Here is a 13,924-nt window from a genome sequence, read left to right as displayed (position 1 = left end):
ATACTTCACTGACCTGTGTTGATATAGATGTGTGCCCAGAGAGAAACAGTTGTCCCCTGTCCAGTTTGTGTTGACCATGTGGAGATATGGCAGTATTTTGTAAATTTTTTTTCATTCTTCCTTTTCCAGTGGCACATTGCGCATCTTCCCGACAAATCATCTCGCACTGGAAGAATTGTACGAGACATGACTGTCCTGTATGTTTGCCTCTCAAAAATGCTGGGGACAAAAGAAATCAACAATGTAAGTCTACTGGGGAATTCTGTGTATTGGATAAACCATAAAATGCATGTTGGGAGTTAATTTTCTTGCACCCAGGTGACAGTGATGATCCTCTTGAACCTGGGAACATGTAACATGATTTTCCTCTTACTTTAGAGTCACGCAGTATTTTTCTGTCTCTGATAGCTAGTGTTTATGGAAGCTTTCGAGCTTTATTGGATTTTCCTGGCAGGAGAGCGTTAAGGGTGAACACATCCTAGCTCTCTCCAAATGGTAGGCTTCTCACTACTACCTCTTCCAGCAGGCCAGGTTCTGGAGGCAGATGTGCATACACACAGAGGGTTGTGTCACTTCACCCCTGATGATATTTGCTTCTGTCTTCACCCTTTTTTTGCATCAGATGTCTCTCTTCCCTTCTCTTTGTGTCCCTTTGGTCTTCCTGCCAAAAATCTGTGACAGGATTTTTATTATTGTGTTACCTGTATGGGGTTTTTTTCTCCTTTCTTAATGTTATTTTGGGCTTTTCTCTAACTAATGTGAGCCATGGTGTTTCTTGTTAAAACCAAGAAGAAAAAAAGCATTACAGTGGCTGCTGAAGAGGTGTATGTACCCTTCTGTCTCTGGCCTCTGTGACATAGTGTGCCTCTGTTTTCAGTTTGAAGCAAGCAGATGTGTCCTAAATACTTGGAGTGGGATTTCCTCTCAGTAGCTCAAAGGGAAACAGCATGTTGTTGGAATAGCTGGTTGGGTTGAAACTTGTCTCCCTGTTTCACGACAAGTTTCCCAGGCGTGGCCTCTTCTCGGCACGCTCCTAGAAGGAGATGTTTTAGTTCCGAACAGCCAGTGCATTCTTTATGTTCTTTCCCTGTTTTCACCGACCTCTTTGGCTACGTCCTGCTGTCCTGATTAACTTGGCGTGTCTCTTCCAGCGCTGCTGGGCGGAGCTGCAGTAGGACTTGCAAATACTGGCTCTGTGGGTGTGGGGCAGCAGACAACGCCCAGCATAAACACTACCAGTCAGATAGACCCCAGCTCCATTGAGAGAGCCTACGCAGCCCTCGGACTGACCTATCAAGGGAACCAGATGCAGACACAGCCCCAGGCGCAAGTGAAGAATCAGCAACAAGGACAGTCACCCCAGGGTCTGCGCCCTATGAATCCTATGAGTAAGTTTATCTGCTGGTGTTAAAATACAAACTACAAGAAACCTTCCTGTGCTATATCTAATGCAAATTTTCTTTACCTACTAGCTTAATACAGCCAGTTAACTTGAAAAAGGAATGGCTTTGCAGTATTTTAGACTTGAGATAGCAAGTTTCTCAGTGGAATGGGAGCAGTAGAGGGCCAGATGCCTTCTCTTGGAAAAGTTCTCTGGGAAGAGTATTTTCTTTGGAAAAATGATACTTTATTTTTTTTGAGAACCAATTTTCCAAAGCATTTTATTTGATGTTCTTTTGTAGCTTTATAATTGTACTGTAGTGCAAGTTTCGGGCTTTTAAGGAGTTTTTAATTGGAAATGCATGCATGGGAATGCTTGTGCTCAAGTGTACTTCCTTGTCACTCAGACTACAGCATTTTACAGTTGTATCTCAGATATGTAATGTTGGTTTTTAAAAGGAAAAGTAGTAAATAACAGACTTTCTCTCAGATTCCTGTCATGTGGACTCACATAGATGTAAGTTGTCTGAGTGGCTTATTGGAAAATCACCAAAGACTACATAAGCATTTTAATTTGAAGTGCAGTTAATTCTAACCTATCGCTGGTGTCAAATGAGGCGACCTTTATAAGCATTAAATCTAATTATGATGGCTTGAGACTGTCACAGGAATTTTTCTCACCCCCAGCTCTTTGCTTGAGTTGCTTGTGTTTTTTTTAATGGAAAAGAGGAAAGATGAGCTGGTAGAGCTTTATCACAGGCTTGTATGGGATTGCAGTGATCCTGCCTATATGCCCTATGACAGGCTTGTGTATGGAATAAGTGCTGCACAGGGATTCTATGATGAAGGACCTGAGAGGCTGCAGAGGAAAGCAGCAGCTGGTCGCAGGCTGCAGCTTGATGCGCTGTTTCAGTGCCGAAGGAAATGCTACTACTCCCGAGTTACTCAGGAAAAGGCTGTTGGGTAGAGTAGACTTGTTAATGATGTGATTGTTCCTCATAGGTTGCATGTGACTTGTATACTGCTAAAACTTTGCCTTCCAGTATGTACAACTTCTAAAAAAAAAAAAAAAAAAAATAGGGAGGGGAAGGGTCTTGAGAGCTGTCTTAAAACAATTAGGTTAAAATAATACAGTTTTCTACTGTGCATTAGAGTGTTTTACAGATAAGTTAATTTCTAGGAGCTCCAAAAGGGTATAGTTAAGGCCTTGAAAGGTTGAAAGGAATGTCATCCTTTTTTCTGAAGCAAAATGCTTCTCTGTTTCTTTTGTTTGTATTTGTTTTTTAGTAGACACACTCTTTTTGGTCTCTGTGTGTTTTTATTGGGCACTCCTTGTAGTGCTGATAAGAAGATCCAGTGAGATGGGGTTGAAAAGCACTTGCGGGATGTAGAGCTGAAGCTTAATGTAGAAAAGCCAAGCATGGAGAGTGTAGACTTTTGACTATAGTTTCATTATTAGGAGCTGGTGGCTAAGAAGGGAATTGCAGCAGGTGAGATAGGCCATGACCTGGTAATTCCTACATGACAGTGGGGGTATTTTATGAGAAGCAGCAGGATTTGGTGAGGACTGCGATGTGAAAAGATGCAGTCCTAAGTAGATGAAACAAATGGTAGGGTTTGGCAGTTAAAAAGTGAGAGTTAAGGCAAAGGTTGACAGTTGTCTTCTACAGCAGCTTGTTCTCGACACAGTGAATTTGGGAAGAAAGTGGCTAAGGCAAGGGAGGCTGGAGGCAGCTTTATGAAAAGACCATTAAACACTCGGTTGTGATATTAGGGGTAAATACTAGGCTTGATACACTTAATTTCAGTGGACTTCTCTTGTACGCAGTGTTTTAGTTTTGCTTGAAATACCGATTCTGTAGGATTCAGATGTCCTAAATACATGTGAAGCTTGTTAACAGCTTTCATGCTGCCATCAATTCACAAAGTGATCTATTCAGAAGCTGCAGACAGAAATATGCTGCATTTTTCTTGACTATTTATGGTGATTGAGATCTGTGATGCAGGAAAGCAGTAGAGGTTTTTCTTGCAAAGGGTTGTCAGATTTTCCTTCTTAGTACAAACATGGGAGTAAGTTGTAGGATCCTTAAGTATGGAGTGGGTGAGAGGGGATCTTGCCAGATGTAGGCGGTAGCTGACGTTTTAAGTCTGTGAAGCCTTTGTGAATATATATCCTAAGCCTCTGAATGACAAGAAAACCCAGGCGCTTCTAAAGAAAAAAAGCAGAAGTGGTTGGTAATGCTGAATCTTTAGTTAGGGAGTCACAGGAAGGGACTCCGGTACGTAAAGTTTGCAGCAAATTGAAGTTGCTTGTTCGTTGAGAAGTTCAAGAAGATGGGCAGAGGGGTAATATGGTTTGATGCTTCACTTGGTCATCACCAGTGCTGTGCCTCAGACTTTTTCTAAGTTGGTGAAAGGAAAAGGGTAAAGACAGCAACAGGTAGTTAAATGCCCTTCACAAAAGTCAAAGTAGTTGAAAGTCTAGACCTTTGTTATTGCCGAGCAATTACTTATTTTGCAAAGTAAATGGGCTTTTTGTTTAAGAAGACTTGTTCTTCTGTTTTCTAGGTGCAAATCCAATGGGTGTGAATGGAGGAGTAGGGGTTCAAGCCCCTAATCTGCTGCCTGACTCAATGTTGCATTCAACAATGAATTCTCAAAAGTAAGTTGAATTATTCTTTGCACCCCAGTGATTTTGTTTTGATCTCATGGCACTTCTTGCATAAACAGTGGGGTAAATGCCATTGATGGCTATCTCTCCCTTTGGATTTTGTAGCTTTTGTTGCAGGTTTCCAAATCCTTGGGTAGTACAGCATGTACTTTTTCACGGCGTTGTTTTGGTGTCTGTGCAGCTGTTTCTGCAGAGTTTGTCCATTGATTAGGGAATGGCTGAACTAGCACTTTGTCCTAACATTATTCTAAAAGAGGCTATGACTGTAAGATGACTAAGCTTGGGCTAGACTTTTGCCCTCAATTCTTGCTCTGTTTTTGAAGCCCCATGATGAGTGAAAGTGCCAGCGTTGCCAGTTTGGGAGCCATGCCAACGGCTCAACCATCCAATACTGGAATTCGAAAGCAGTGGCATGAAGACATTACTCAGGATCTTCGAAACCACCTTGTTCATAAATTGTGAGTAGCTCATATCAGAACAATCTACTGTTGGGGGAGCTGCTGCCTCTGAGCTGGGAGGTGATGGTGTGTGGGGCAGGAGGAAGCCCAGCTCCCAAACCTAAGGGGCACGGAGGGAGTTGTGTCAGGGTGCGTGAGAAGGGAAAGCAGAAGCCTGAAAGGTGCTTTCTGGCTTTCCTGGCTGTTAATGAAGCTGCATCTCCTGGTCTGGGGCCGTGGTAGCAGAATTGTCCCGCTCTGTACTCAAGCCATCTGCACGAGGGCAGTGTCCCCCAGGAGCGGGAGCAGTGCCTCAGTCTGTCAGGAGGTTTGCTTGCTGCTTTGCGTTCAGGTCACTGGGGTTAGTGCTGATGTCCTCCTGGCCCGGGGACATCCTGATCACTTGTGCATCTCTCTTTTTTTTTTTTTTTTTTTTTTTTTTTTTTTCTTTCTTTCTTTCTTTTCAGAGTCCAAGCCATATTTCCGACTCCTGACCCTGCAGCACTGAAGGATCGGCGTATGGAGAATCTGGTGGCATATGCTCGGAAAGTGGAGGGGGATATGTATGAATCGGCAAATAGCAGGGTGAGATGCCACCCTCTGTCGTCCAGTCGTGTGTACCTCTGCCTTGGTCCCATAGCGACTGGGGAGGAAGAGGAGGGGAAGCAGGGCTGAGACTCCCAGGCTGAGGAGGCGTGTGTTCGGGGGCTGCCAGCTGGGGTCTGGGAACCAGCCAGTTGCAGGCTTCTGCCTGGGTGTGCTGGGCGTCAGGGTGGTGCCTGTTGGGGTGTGCTGTGCCTGACGCTTCTCGGAGTCCCCTGAAAGCAGCACAAAGCTCTCCACTGTGGTTCTCCCAAAGAAGTGTTGGACACGAGAAGAGGAATGCCTGGTGTTGGTCTCATGGCTGCCGGCAGTGCCCTATTTTGCCCTCCTGTCTGCCCGGCAGCCCCTGCAAAGGGAGAGCCACCCTGGACCCAAGCCAAAATGTGTGCACGGAAAGCTGTTTTCCGAGCTTGGATCACTGGGACGTGTTGCCTTTGCTTGCTGTGTGTGTCACCTCCTTTCTGACTTGTATTCCTCCCCAACAGGCAGAGTACTATCACTTGCTAGCAGAGAAGATCTATAAGATTCAGAAGGAGTTGGAGGAGAAACGAAGAACCAGGCTGCAGAAGCAAAACATGATCCCAAATGCTCCGGGCATGCCACAGGCTCCCATGAACCAAGGGCCCAACATGGGACAGCCCCAGCCAGGGATGTCTGCAAGTAAGAATGGTTGGGTTACTGGCTAGCCTGGTGCAGGGGTATCCTGTACTGTCATTTTGGTGGGCTGGTGATCGTTTTGCTATTCCACAGGTCCCTGGCTTACTCACAGTTAGACAGAACTTTCTCCTCTTCGTTCAGAAGTACTTGCAAAACCTTTGCTTTGCTTATGTGTAAATTACCATGGATTATCTAAAAACGTGTAGTGTTCTGAGCAAATTGAAGTTATTACGCTTACTTGGATGGTAGAGGGAACAGAGATTAAGTTGCATCCTTAACATTATAGAACTTACTGCTACAGTTAGAATCTACTGATACTAATTTAACAATAACTTCAGTTACTATAAGAGAAATATTTTCATAATTTTCAGTTTTGTGATGTTTAAAATGATCATTGCTATTACTGTTGTTTCAAAGCAGAGTATGATGGTGTGCTTAGGTATTTATGCCTTTGAAAGTTTAGATTGTGCTTGTTCCATGAAATGTTTAGTTTTTTCAGACAAATGGCCTTTCAAGCATGCAATCAAAACCAGATTTCACTTCTGTCCTCATGCAGCTGTCTTCTGTTTCACAGTAGTTCTGTTACTTGAATTGACCTTCCTAATGCTAAATAGATTATTAATATTATCATCATCATAATCACCAGTCATTACAATTAGTTGTTGTTGTTGTTATCCCTGTTAACCATGCATTTGTATATTAGAACAAAATTTTACTTTGGAAAGGGGTTAATGATCAAAACTATCATGCTTCTAAAGAGTGTAATGTTGATTCACACCATTAGGAAGGGACAAACTACTGTAGGCTGTCAGGTATCTAGTATATTTTTATTTGGGTAAGAGAAAAAACGGGTATTGTGGGTGATAATTTTAGTTAGAAAGTGAAGAGAGGCATCTACTGACCTTGCAGTCTTGTATTTCCAGTTAAATCCTGTAAGTAATTGAAATACAGGATCTTAAACTGTACCTTTCTAAATAAAACTGCGTACCATACTCTTAGTTCTTTTACAGTTAAATCATATTTTTATTAACTATTTGAGCCACTTCCAAGATATTTTTTTTCCCTTTGTGATTCTGGACTAATCGCTTTGGAGACTGAAGTAGTCTTTCTTTAACTGCAAGTTTTGCAAACGTATTTTCTAGAGCACTGCCCACCCACACCCACCCCCCTGCCAACTCCCTTCTGAGAGCTTCATTCTCAGAAGAAAAGGGAGTTTTCCCCATGATTCTTTCATGTTCTTAGATACTTTACAGTTAAAAATGCAGTTCTTAAGGCATCTCATGGAAACAAATGTATAGCTGTCAGTGACTAATAAGTTGCCTAAGAAGATCAGGTTAAAATTTGAATTAGTCAACTGAGGAGACAAAAAACTTTTTCCTGCCCCCCCCCTCGCTAACCCTGCAGAAAGATTCAGTAGCTCTAGGCATATGCTGCAAGAATCTTCATTGGAGTTCTTTTTCTCCTACTTAAATTTGGATGTCTTTTGGTAAATCCAGCTCTAGGTCTTTTTATGCTTGAAGTCAAAATAGGGTGTACCAAGGTGCATTACTAAGATCTAAGAAAGACTTTTAAATGTTGATGCTGTGACTTTATTTGCTGTAACTTCTGTAGAAAGTTTGGCAGCAGATACTACACTTGCAGTTACTTATGTACTCTAGTAGTTCTGAAACTTCAGAGCTTTCATAACTATGTGGTGCAACAGAGTATTTTTCATAGTGTTTTAAATCTGGAGGTGCAGTAACAGTGTAGAGTGGTCTGTAGAAGTTATTGTGGTTTGGAATGTTCATGATCTACTTGGTTTGTTGTTGAACCTTGCTAACCTACTTAAAATTTGTCATCAATTTCTGAAAGCTGACTCTGTCAGAGGATATTTCTGTCAATGGGACATGCTTATATTTTCAAGGAAGTCTTTGGTTTTGCTTAATGCTTTGACGTCTCTTGAGGGGTGTTTAGAGTTATTGGACTGTGTCTGCACATTTTTATGTTTTTTTTAACACGTGGGTTTTACTGTGTAATTCTTACTAAAATGTTTGATGGATAAAACCTGGTGGTCTTCTAAATGCCATGGTCTTATTCCAATATCTTTTTTTCCAGATGGTCCTCTTCCTGATCCAGCCCTAATACGTGCCAATGTGCCAAACCAGATGATGAATCGCATGCAGGCACAGCCAGGTAAATATTTGAAGAATACTGGCTACTGTTATTTTAAAGGAATCTTGGAACTGGGCAGCTCTTGCTGAAGTGTCATAGCCCTTGTTTCACCTGTGGTTTTCCCATTTGATTAAAGAGAATAGCTATCTATATTGTATAATACTTAGATAGCTATATATATAAGAGATTAAAAAACTATATCTAATAGCATTTTATGATCTTGTGAATTTGAGCTGCATGTTAGCTGCTTGCTTTGTTAAATAAAGAACTTGATGCTTTTGGAACTTCAGATCATGTAAGTGAACATAGGACAGCGGGGTCAGTCAGGCACACTGGACTTAGCCAGCTTAGATGAGGACAGGTTGGTGGCAGAGGGAAGATGGCAAGGATTACTGCTCAGAAGGCAGGAGCAGAACTTTTGTTACAAATTCAAGAAGTATTGTAGCCAGCATACAAAGTACTTAAGGAAGTGGAGATTCAGTTTGGGATTCAGTAAGTGAATTTCTAATACATAATTAAGGTAACACAACTTTCTGTAGAAGGTTGATCTTCAGCAGTAGATGTACACTATTGGTTATTGTGGACTACAGTAGTTTTCAAACTTCAGAAGAGCTTTGATAACAGTTAATGGAAACGTGTTTCGGGGGAAAAAAACCTTTAGTCTGTATTCTGAAGGAGTGTGGTAGCTTCTACATTTTATAATTAAAATTATTCCATGTAACTGGTTGATAGGAGGAAGTATTTCCATTATAGTATCGCATGCTTGAAAACTGATTGCTAGAAAACAAAATTAGGGAGAAAGTGACAGCATTTCTTCTCCAAATGTTGAATGGTACCCAAAGGAGATTTCAGGCCTTTGTTTATAAGTTTTTTTTGGCACAAATGCACAGGAATGAATCAGTTTGGCCAGATGAACATGCAGCTGTCACCGATGGGACCCCGGCAAACCCCTCCTCTTCAGCACCCTGGACAGCTAAGCCAGGCTGGGGCCATGAACCAGGTCAGTGTGCCTTTTGTGTTGAGCTCACAGTTCTGCTTCTCTTGGCTGTGGTTTCCTTTAAATAATTAAAGAAATTTAGAAAAATCAAGCATTATTTTTTCTTTCTCTTGACCCTTGGTTCCTCCTTTTGCATCTCCACTGAAAGATTTCTCTGGTCTATGGTAAGCCTTTACATCTTAGCAGTAAAAATTGCCTAAAAATTAAGTTTAAGTGGCTTTTTGTGCTGTCGCATCCTTAAAACAAGGAGCAAAACTAAATCTTAAGTTACAGTCCCAATCTGAACTCAATATCCTTTTCCTTTGCTTATAAGGGTAATTTTCATAATTTCTTTTGAGATGAGCTATAACAACGCTTTCCATGTTGTATCCTACAGATAAGTGGCAAGCATCTATTTCTGCAACAAGATAAAGGGGGTTTTATGTTAAAATTTGCGGAGGGTGTATGCACACTGTGAAATCAGTTCCTTTCTTTTCCAACAGATGGGGTTTCCTTCACGTATGCAGCAGCCAGGAGTTGGCCAGCCTTCTGGTCAGAACCAGTTTCTACAACAGACCCAGTTCCCTGCTTCTTCACCGGGAATGAACACAGCAAGCATGCCTATGACTCAGCCTGGCAATCAGACACCAGTTTCTCAAGTAAGCTTCTGATTTCTGCAAGTGGTGTCAGTGGGCGCTGTCATATACTGGTTTCACTGTTCAATTGGTAGTAATGGAGAACAACTTGTTTTTTCAAGTTACTTTTGGAATTATAGTCAACCAAATTCACTTATCGAGACTCTGCATCTTCCTGATGTAGCTCTGGGACTGGCAAGAGTGAAACGTTATTGGCATGTTCTCAGGCTTAAGTTTAAGTGTGACAAAGGAATTTTTTAAAGTTTGTTTTCATGGAACAAAGAAGAAATTGTTACTCAGCATGCAGTAGTTAAGAATTTCATGCTGAACAGCAGAGCAGCAGAGCCTGAGAAATTAAGAGGTGCTGGCATAAGTCATAAAAAGGCATGTCTATCCAGGACCAATGTGTGTTGCTGGCTTTGGGGGATAGGAGGGTTATCACTACTACAGTCTAGCAGTTTCCTTTCTGTCCTCTCCCTCTCCCTTTTCAGCAAGAACCTTTCAGGCCAGGAAGAAGTAGGGAACGTCAGTTTGCTTCTCGTTGATGCTTCTTCCTAGTTTGCAGGCAAGATTATTGTGGAGTGACAGCTTTTTTCCTTGACCAATACAATTTTTTTGTAATCTTATAATGGTACAGTTACAGCTGTACTTTTATTTCTGATGATAAATTCAGTTTCTAGTCTTGGCGGGGGGGCATGGGCACACTAAGTATTGGAATGCAATTTTTCACTGGGGTGCATTTTCCCATATTCAGGATGTACAAATCTGCAATTCTAGAAAGAAATGTTTTGTGAACTGGTAGTGTAGGTGTGTCAGTCTTTAAATATATCAAAAAGTACAAGTTATTGTACTGAAATTTCTTTTAGAGCTAAATAAATTACAAAACAGCTTTATGTTTGTGTGGAGCAAAATAAATCTAGTAGACCATTTCTCCTTTTGAAATAAAGTTTTTAAAAACAAACCAGATAGTTTGTCACATTTTTTTAAAGTATGCCAGAAACTGTGAGAAAGCAGCCATTTGACAGCAATTTATCTCTCTTTTCTATTTCAAGTCATTGCAAATGTGTACTTGTTTTCCCACAGGCACAAATGACCAGCGCTTCCTGTCCTGTGAATTCTCCTGCAATGGCTCCAGGTTCTCAAGGGAGCCATATTCACTGCCCACCTCTTCCACAGCCTCCCATACACCGAAATTCTCCTTCCCCAGTACCTAGTCGAACCCCAACACCTCACCACACACCCCCAGGCTTGGGATCACAGCAACAGCAGGCAGCAGCAGCTGCCACTACTGCCCCCACACCTGCTCCTCAGGCAATGCCACCTGGACCACAGTCGCAAACTATGCACCCCCCTCAAAGGCAAACTCCAACACCTCCGCAGGCACAGCTGCCTCCACAGGTCCAGCCTCCGGTTCCAGTTACCCCTTCTGCAGAGCAACAGCAGCAACCTTTGTCACAGCAGAGCACGACTGCATCTGTTCCTACACCAACAGCACCGCTGCAGCCTCAGCACCCCACAACACCTGTAAGGAAGTACTTTGATTGTGCTTTTCCTGCAAATGTTTTAAGTGTAAGGCTTAATTTTCAGTTGGTCTTTTTATTTTTTTGCGTGTCTGTGATAATGGAGGTAGCTTCTGGCATGTTTAATATCAATATAGGGTGTTCTTGCATTTGGGAGGTAACCTTTTCTGCATCAAGACAAGTCTATAGATAATCTGGTGCTTCCAGAGAGGGACTGTTTTTCAGAATTCTAGTGCATGTTTTGAAATTCACTGTGAAGCATGGATGAAGTCTTTAGTTATGTCTACATGTGCATGGTGGTGGTGTACAATAGGGAAACAGTACTTAACTTTCTGTGTACCAGGCCTTCCAGTGCATGTTTGTTGCATGTTTTTCTGTAGTTGGGTGTTGTGCAGTGCTATGTTCTTCAGGTGAAGCAAGTAGGACTAGAGTGCATTTAAATTTGGTGGAAATTAGTATATGTAAAAGGTAGATTACAGAAAGAAAAATAAGTTTTATTAGGAGCCTGTTTGTAATGTGAGTTTTGTTCCCTCAGCTTTCACAGCCAGCTGTAAGTATTGATGGGCAGGTATCCAATCCCCCATCCACAAGCAGCACAGAGGTGAACTCTCAGCAGACTGTTCCAGAGCAGCAGCAGCCACCCTTGCAGGAAGTGAAAATTGATATTAAAACAGATGAAGGGGAACCAGAACAAACAGAGCTGCAAATGGAGGAGAAATCTGAGGTGAGATTGTCAGCCAGTTGTTGGGTAGAATAGCTTTATCTAGTGCTGCTAGATGCTTTCTGTCTCCATGTTAGCCATTCCTTCCACAGTTCAATGAGAGCTGTAGGTGCTACCTGCTGCTGTTTTAATTGTCATCTTCCCCTACTCCTTCCTAAAGAAGGGTCTGGTGAAATGGTGGTAGAAGCCAGTGGCTGCAGGAAGGACCATGATAATGTGATTGCAGCTGTGAGGCTTTTTGGTAAATGCCAGTGTAAGAGGGCATTCAGGTCAGTCCTTAAGGTGTTACTGGCAGCTGTTAAATATTAGTCTAGCAGATATTAGGATGAGAGGAAATGGCCTCAAGTTGTGCCAGGAAGGTTTAGATTGGATATTAGGAAAAAATTTCTTCACTGAAAGGGTCATCGAGCACTGGAACAGGCTGCCCAGGGAAGTGGTTGAGTCGCCATCCCTGGAGGCGTTTAAAAAAACGTGTAGATGTGGTGCTTAGGGACATGATTTAGGGGTGGACTTGGCAGTGTTAGATTTACAGTTGGACTTGGTGATCTTAAAGGTCTTTTCCAACCTAAATGATTTTATAATTCTGTATGTACGTGATGGGGTGCTTTACTGGGCTCTTGACAGCTTGTCATGTTGTGTACGAGAGACTCAGACCTGCCTGATGAGTACCTGTGTGTCTGCTTGCGGTTCAAAACTGGTTAGCAGCTCATCATTGCTACTACTGCAGTGTTTAAAGATCTGTTCTAGCACATCTGCTCAAGTTTTAGGCAAGTTTTTGACTATAAATTAGGTGCTCTTAATTCTAGGGCAGAGTGGTGGGCAGGATGCCAGATAGGTTTGAAAGACAGGAACATGGGTGGGTGACTACACAGGAGACTAAGTGACAGGCTCCAAACTACTTTCCAGCTTAAAGCAGAACCAGTTGTGGAGGAGTGTAAACCAGACCCAATGGAGCAAGAAGAGAAGAAATCTGAAGTGAAGACTGAAGTATCGGAGGGGGAAGAAAGACCTGCTACTCCAGCTACTCAGTCTTCTCCGGCAGCTGGGCAGTCTAAGAAAAAAAGTAAGCACGAACACTGTTTTGACTGAAACTCACTGCATCTCCCTAGGGTAATCTTCAGGGCAGGGAAAAAAACACCTGAGCTATCTTCATTGATAATCAGTAGGCTTGTATGGATGTTCTTTATGGCTTTTGGACAAAAATATCTAGTAACATAAAATGTGCTTGTAATTGGCTTTAGGTTAGTTCTTTAAGGCGTTAGTATTAGACATTAAGCCCCAGTAAAACTGTCAGTACAGTAGAGATTTGAAATACTAATCAGTTACAGATTTTGTAGACTATTTTTTTCTTGGGACCTCAGAGAGGGGCTGTTGGAATGTAAACTAGCTCTATTAAATTTAGCAGTGTCCTCCTATGATGAAAAACCCCCGAGATATTCTTTAATATCTTGACCATTTCCTTGTGTCTAGGTCAGGGGTCCTCAAACTACAGCCTGCAGGCCAGATACAGCCCCCCAGGGTCCTCAATCCAGCCCCCGGTATTTACAGAACTCCCCCTCCTCCCCACCGGGGGTTGGGGGGGGAAACCAAGCAGCTGCAGATGACTGCCTGCCACTGCATCTGCACGCTGGCCCCCTGTTGAAAAAGTGTGAGGACCCCTGGTCTAGGTGATCATTTTAATATTCTCCTCAGAGCTCAGTGTTGCAGAGGGCAAACAAACTGTGCTAAGTACCTTAAACCCATTGTCTATAGTCTCTTTCAGAGACCTCACCTTTTCCAGCATGTTTCTTCCTTACAGCTGTTTCTGCTATCTTTCTAATGTTGATTGGTTTTCAAAGTTTTCAAGCCAGAGGAGTTACGGCAGGCGCTTATGCCAACACTGGAGGCACTTTACCGTCAGGATCCAGAGTCTCTTCCATTTCGACAGCCTGTAGATCCCCAGCTACTAGGAATTCCTGTGAGTATCCTAGCAAGATCCTTTTCTGGCTTTAATTCAGAACTACCGTATTATGGCAGAACTACCGTATTATGGCATACCTGTTTGAGAACAGCTTAAGTCTGTCTTGTTAACATTTTTATATTGATGAATTTGAAGAGGTTTAGCTTAGGCAGTGAGACACACAATGTCTGACTTAGGAAAGTTTGTTTTTTCAGAAGTTTAAGCTCTGTGTTC

General features: G+C 42.4%; 1 protein-coding gene across 2 annotated transcripts in view; it reads left to right on the top strand.

Annotated features, from left to right (window-relative positions):
- EP300 (E1A binding protein p300) overlaps window positions 1-13,924 on the top strand; it is a 63,578-nt gene that overhangs the window by 26,876 nt on the left and 22,778 nt on the right. Inside the window, exons 5-17 of one of the 2 annotated variants that reach the window (XM_056339993.1) lie at window positions 130-243; window positions 1,152-1,388; window positions 3,949-4,042; window positions 4,375-4,509; window positions 4,956-5,073; window positions 5,577-5,751; window positions 7,843-7,920; window positions 8,790-8,899; window positions 9,379-9,534; window positions 10,594-11,034; window positions 11,566-11,754; window positions 12,658-12,814; window positions 13,590-13,708. In XM_056339993.1, coding sequence (XP_056195968.1) covers window positions 130-243; window positions 1,152-1,388; window positions 3,949-4,042; window positions 4,375-4,509; window positions 4,956-5,073; window positions 5,577-5,751; window positions 7,843-7,920; window positions 8,790-8,899; window positions 9,379-9,534; window positions 10,594-11,034; window positions 11,566-11,754; window positions 12,658-12,814; window positions 13,590-13,708 — 2,123 coding nt within the window. The remainder of the gene's footprint in view (window positions 1-129; window positions 244-1,151; window positions 1,389-3,948; window positions 4,043-4,374; window positions 4,510-4,955; window positions 5,074-5,576; window positions 5,752-7,842; window positions 7,921-8,789; window positions 8,900-9,378; window positions 9,535-10,593; window positions 11,035-11,565; window positions 11,755-12,657; window positions 12,815-13,589; window positions 13,709-13,924) is intronic. The other variant, XM_056339994.1, reaches the window with a different exon arrangement.

This window comes from Falco biarmicus, chromosome 5, assembly GCF_023638135.1.
Source record: "Falco biarmicus isolate bFalBia1 chromosome 5, bFalBia1.pri, whole genome shotgun sequence".
NCBI classification, from domain to species: Eukaryota; Metazoa; Chordata; class Aves; order Falconiformes; family Falconidae; genus Falco; species Falco biarmicus.
The sequence above is the reverse complement of the archived record's forward strand: the minus strand, read 5'-3'. Positions and strand labels throughout refer to the sequence as shown.